At 56.6% G+C, this 3,807-nt stretch overlaps 1 protein-coding gene across 1 annotated transcript; it reads left to right on the forward strand.

Annotated features, from left to right (window-relative positions):
- LOC8078913 (cyclin-dependent kinase inhibitor 1) lies at positions 929-2,622 on the forward strand. The gene is made up of 4 exons (XM_002452827.2): positions 929-1,489; positions 1,639-1,703; positions 1,801-1,992; positions 2,195-2,622. The coding sequence occupies exons 1-4, from the start codon at positions 1,064-1,066 to the stop codon at positions 2,271-2,273; spliced, it is 762 nt and encodes a 253-aa protein (XP_002452872.1). The 5' UTR covers positions 929-1,063; the 3' UTR covers positions 2,274-2,622.

Here is a 3,807-nt window from a genome sequence, read left to right on the forward strand (position 1 = left end):
CTACGACGGGCACCACCAATTGGCAAGCGTAGTGGGAAATTTATCAGATGTAGTACCGTCAGTAGGAGAGACACTTGCAGCAGAGCTCTTTCGGCCGACAGGCTCTCGTCAGTCGCAGGCGGATAGAACCCGAATAGGCCCCCGCGCTCCCTGCACTGTTCGCTGGACTAGGCCCGTCCTGCCCCAGTCCTGCTGCTGTACCAAACAGCACGCTTTTTCAGAGAGAACCTTTCGGGAGTTACTCCGCTGCTGTACTGCGTCGTCTGCTTCCTGTTTCGGACCACACAACCCACAAGTTCCTTTCGTTCGTCAGCCCCTGCAACGTTTCATTTTTCTCCTCTTTTCATTTCCCGAATTTCCGTATGTCCCGTAACGTTTTGTCCACAGGGGAACAAAGCCTGCAACGCAAGACTCGCAACGTCCCTCTCCGTGAACTGTACAGTACGGGCAGTCGCGGCCGGTTAAACACGCCACCGTTCCGCTCCGATCCTCGCCGTTAAGATTTTCGAATTTGAAACCCCCATCAGCTGGCTGCCTGCGCACACACGCCAACCGTCCGATCCGCCGCACTACACGTGTCAAGCTGAGACCCGCGGGGGGGCCTATCTGGTAAATCCGCGTGCCGTGTGCCAGGCGCCGAAGCTTCCTCCCGTTACGTTTTCCGTTTGCGGGCTGCTGCACGCCGTTCCCACCGGCTACACCCCGTTGGCCGCCGGGGGGCACACCGCGGGCGCGCCTAACGTACCGGCCGCGGCAGGTGGGGCCGGCCGCACGCGACCGGCACCGCGCGGGCGCATCCCGTCCGTCTCCCAACGGCCAGATCCGGCTAACGGCGCCGTCGGGGTGGGACGATCCTGGCCGTCGGATCCGGATCTCTTCCTCGCGGCCGCGGCATCTTATATCTGTACGCGCACGCGAGCGCCCGACGGGTGTGTGGGATTGTGATAGAATCCAAAGCGCAAGCGGCTGCAGCGCAGGCAGCGCCGCGCAGGCGTGGGCTGCGAGAGAGGAAAAAGAGGAACCGGCCAAGAGAAGCAAGCCGGCGGCGGCGGCGTTCCGTCAGATGGGGAAGTACATGCGCAGCAAGTGCAGGGGGGCCGCGGGCGAGGAGGTCGCCGCGGTCGAGGTCACGCAGGTTGTCGGCGTCAGGACGAGGTCCAGGTCCGCGGCGGCGACCGGCGGTGTCGCGAAGGTCGCTCCGAGGAGGAAGAAGGCGCTGACGCCCGCCGCGAACGTGCCGGCGGGGGAGCCTGCCGCCGTGGGCGCTGGCGGGGACGGCGGGAGCTGCTACATCCACCTGCGAAGCCGCATGCTGTTCATGGCACCGCCTCAGCCGCAGCCGTCGGTTCCGACGCCCGCGGAGGCTGCTGGTGCAGGACAGCAGGGCGCGGCGCTCGTGGCTGGGCTCTCGCGTTGCTCCAGCACGGCGTCGTCGGTGGACGTCGGGGGCCAGAACAAGAGCCACGCCTGCCGCTCCGGCGCTGCGGAGGTGAGAGAGCGGAAACCCTAGAATTATTCGAATTCGAAAATTGCCCGGGATCTCCGGCGCCTCCCGTTACTGGAATTTCGCGAGATCTCCGGCGCCTCCCGTTGCTGAATTCCGTGGCTTTCTTTGGTTTTGGGTGCTCTATCTAACAGGTTGGCGGGGATCACGCCCCGGATGTCTCGGCGAGCAACTCGGGGAACGGCCCAGACCGCGAGAGGTTGGAGAATTCTCCCTTGTTTCTCGCAAATCCTGCTGAATTATGCCTTCCGCCGTGTTCCTGACGTCGTTCCGTTCGTGAATTTTGGAAAATTCAGGAGAGAGATGACGCCATCGAGCCGGGCGCACGGCGAGCTCAGCGATCTGGAGTCGGATCTGGCGGGGCACAAGACTGGCCGGTCCTTGCCGGCGGCAACGTCGGCCCCGGTGCCGATCGTGCCACCAGCACAAGAGATCGAGGAGTTCTTCGCAGCCGCCGAGGCGGCCCAGGCCAAGCGCTTCGCTTCCAAGTAAGACTCCTCTCGCCAAGCTACCGGCAGCCCGAAATTTTTTTTACCACGTGCTCTCGCATAGCATGCAGGAATTACTGTCCGTACTCTCTTACCGCGCGCAAAATTTCTTCTCCGTCTTAATTTTCGTGGCTAACCGCTGCCGGCGTGCTGAATTTTGCTAACCTGCCGTGCGTGCTTTGTTGCGATCTACCTTGGCTAGGTACAACTTCGACTTCGTCCGCGGTGTGCCCCTCGAAGCCGGCGGCCGGTTTGAGTGGACGCCGGTGGTCAGCATCTGAAGCGAGCGTGCGGTGCAAGGTGAAGCTAGAAAGGGAGGAGAGAAAAAAAGATGCCAAAAAAAAAAACATAACGGAAAGGAGAAACCAAAGAAGAAGCTTTATATCCTAGCTAACCACCATTCAACAGTGTTCGTTCATCTGCCTAGCTGCTTTTCTCTGGAAGTAGTAGCTTGTAGAATCGCAGCGTAGTCATTTACTATTTATTCAGAGGTTATCTTGACCCCCAATAGATCGATCATCCGCTTACTGTAATTTCTCTCATGTATCGTAGATGGAATTTAATTATTACTGTACAGCAGCTAGCTGGCTTGCAAAAAAAATCTGATTTTATCTCTATCCGAGTTAACCACCCGCATGCAGTTATACTTGGATATATATTCTCTCCTGTTGCTGGTCCTGAAATCCTCTGATAATATCCTTCTGCATCACGCTACTTCTTCCATCCATCTGGATCTGGTACTTCGTTTCGTATCAACCTCCCCGTACATACATCAAAGTGAAATTTTACCGTACGTCTTGGAATTCTCTACTTACAATTTTCGTAGATACTACACAACACACCCGGACGGCCTCTCTAGGTAGATCGAGACATATCGAGGTAGCGGCAGAAACCATGGTGACGTACACCGCACGAACTATCTCGGGCGAGGTTATAATTAATTTTATCCCGGCGGATCTGATATTCTGATTCGACGTAGGAGTAGTACTACGCAGCATAATCCGTCCATGCATCACTGTATCCCAGGACAGGCAAACTGCAGTGGAGGCTTCTATGGCGTGCCGTGGAAAGAAGGTTATTACGACGACGGGGGGGCCCACGCCTCAGCCCCTCGCTCTCGCCGAGGCGGATCAACCATCAGTCCAGTTAAAAAAGGGTGGTTAAGCAGTAAAGCGCGATTAAAGTAAGCCGTAAACTATGATTAGCGTGGTGGCTGGTGGCTGCCGTAATTAAACTCGGAGGTGGAGACGAGAGAATTGGGGATGCATGCATGGCTTGGGATAATGGGATCATGCATGTGAGTGAGCACATGGATAGGGTAGGCAGGGTGGCAAACAAGTGGGGATGAGGTGGTGGATGGTGCAGCAGCTGATGAGCGAGGAATGTTACTGCCAAGTGCCATCGGGATCTGGGCTGCTCAGTGCGTTGGTGAAAACTAGGAAGGCCAGGGCCAGGGCCAGGCCAGAGAAGATGGCAGAGGAGCGACGGTGATTCCCACTGCACTAGCTGCGTCCCTCGCGCCCACTGCCGCTTGTTGGCTTTGCACTGAAAGGGATCGGTGTTTTTTAATGCTGGTCCAGGGTTTCCTGTGACCTTACCTTTCTGCCCATGGGCTCGCTGTTTTTTCGGCCAGTTCCTCCTAGTCTAGCCCAATATGGAAAATATTCACTTCGCTGGTTCTTGCGCATCCACCACCACCTGTGTCGTCATCCAAATTTAAATCGTGCAAGTACCATTTCATGTCAGAATGTTCCTTCCAAACCACTCAAAAAAGAATCAACCAAAAAAAAATCAACAAAAAAGTGAAGTTCATGC

Source organism: Sorghum bicolor, chromosome 4, assembly GCF_000003195.3.
Source record: "Sorghum bicolor cultivar BTx623 chromosome 4, Sorghum_bicolor_NCBIv3, whole genome shotgun sequence".
Taxonomy (NCBI): domain Eukaryota; kingdom Viridiplantae; phylum Streptophyta; class Magnoliopsida; order Poales; family Poaceae; genus Sorghum; species Sorghum bicolor.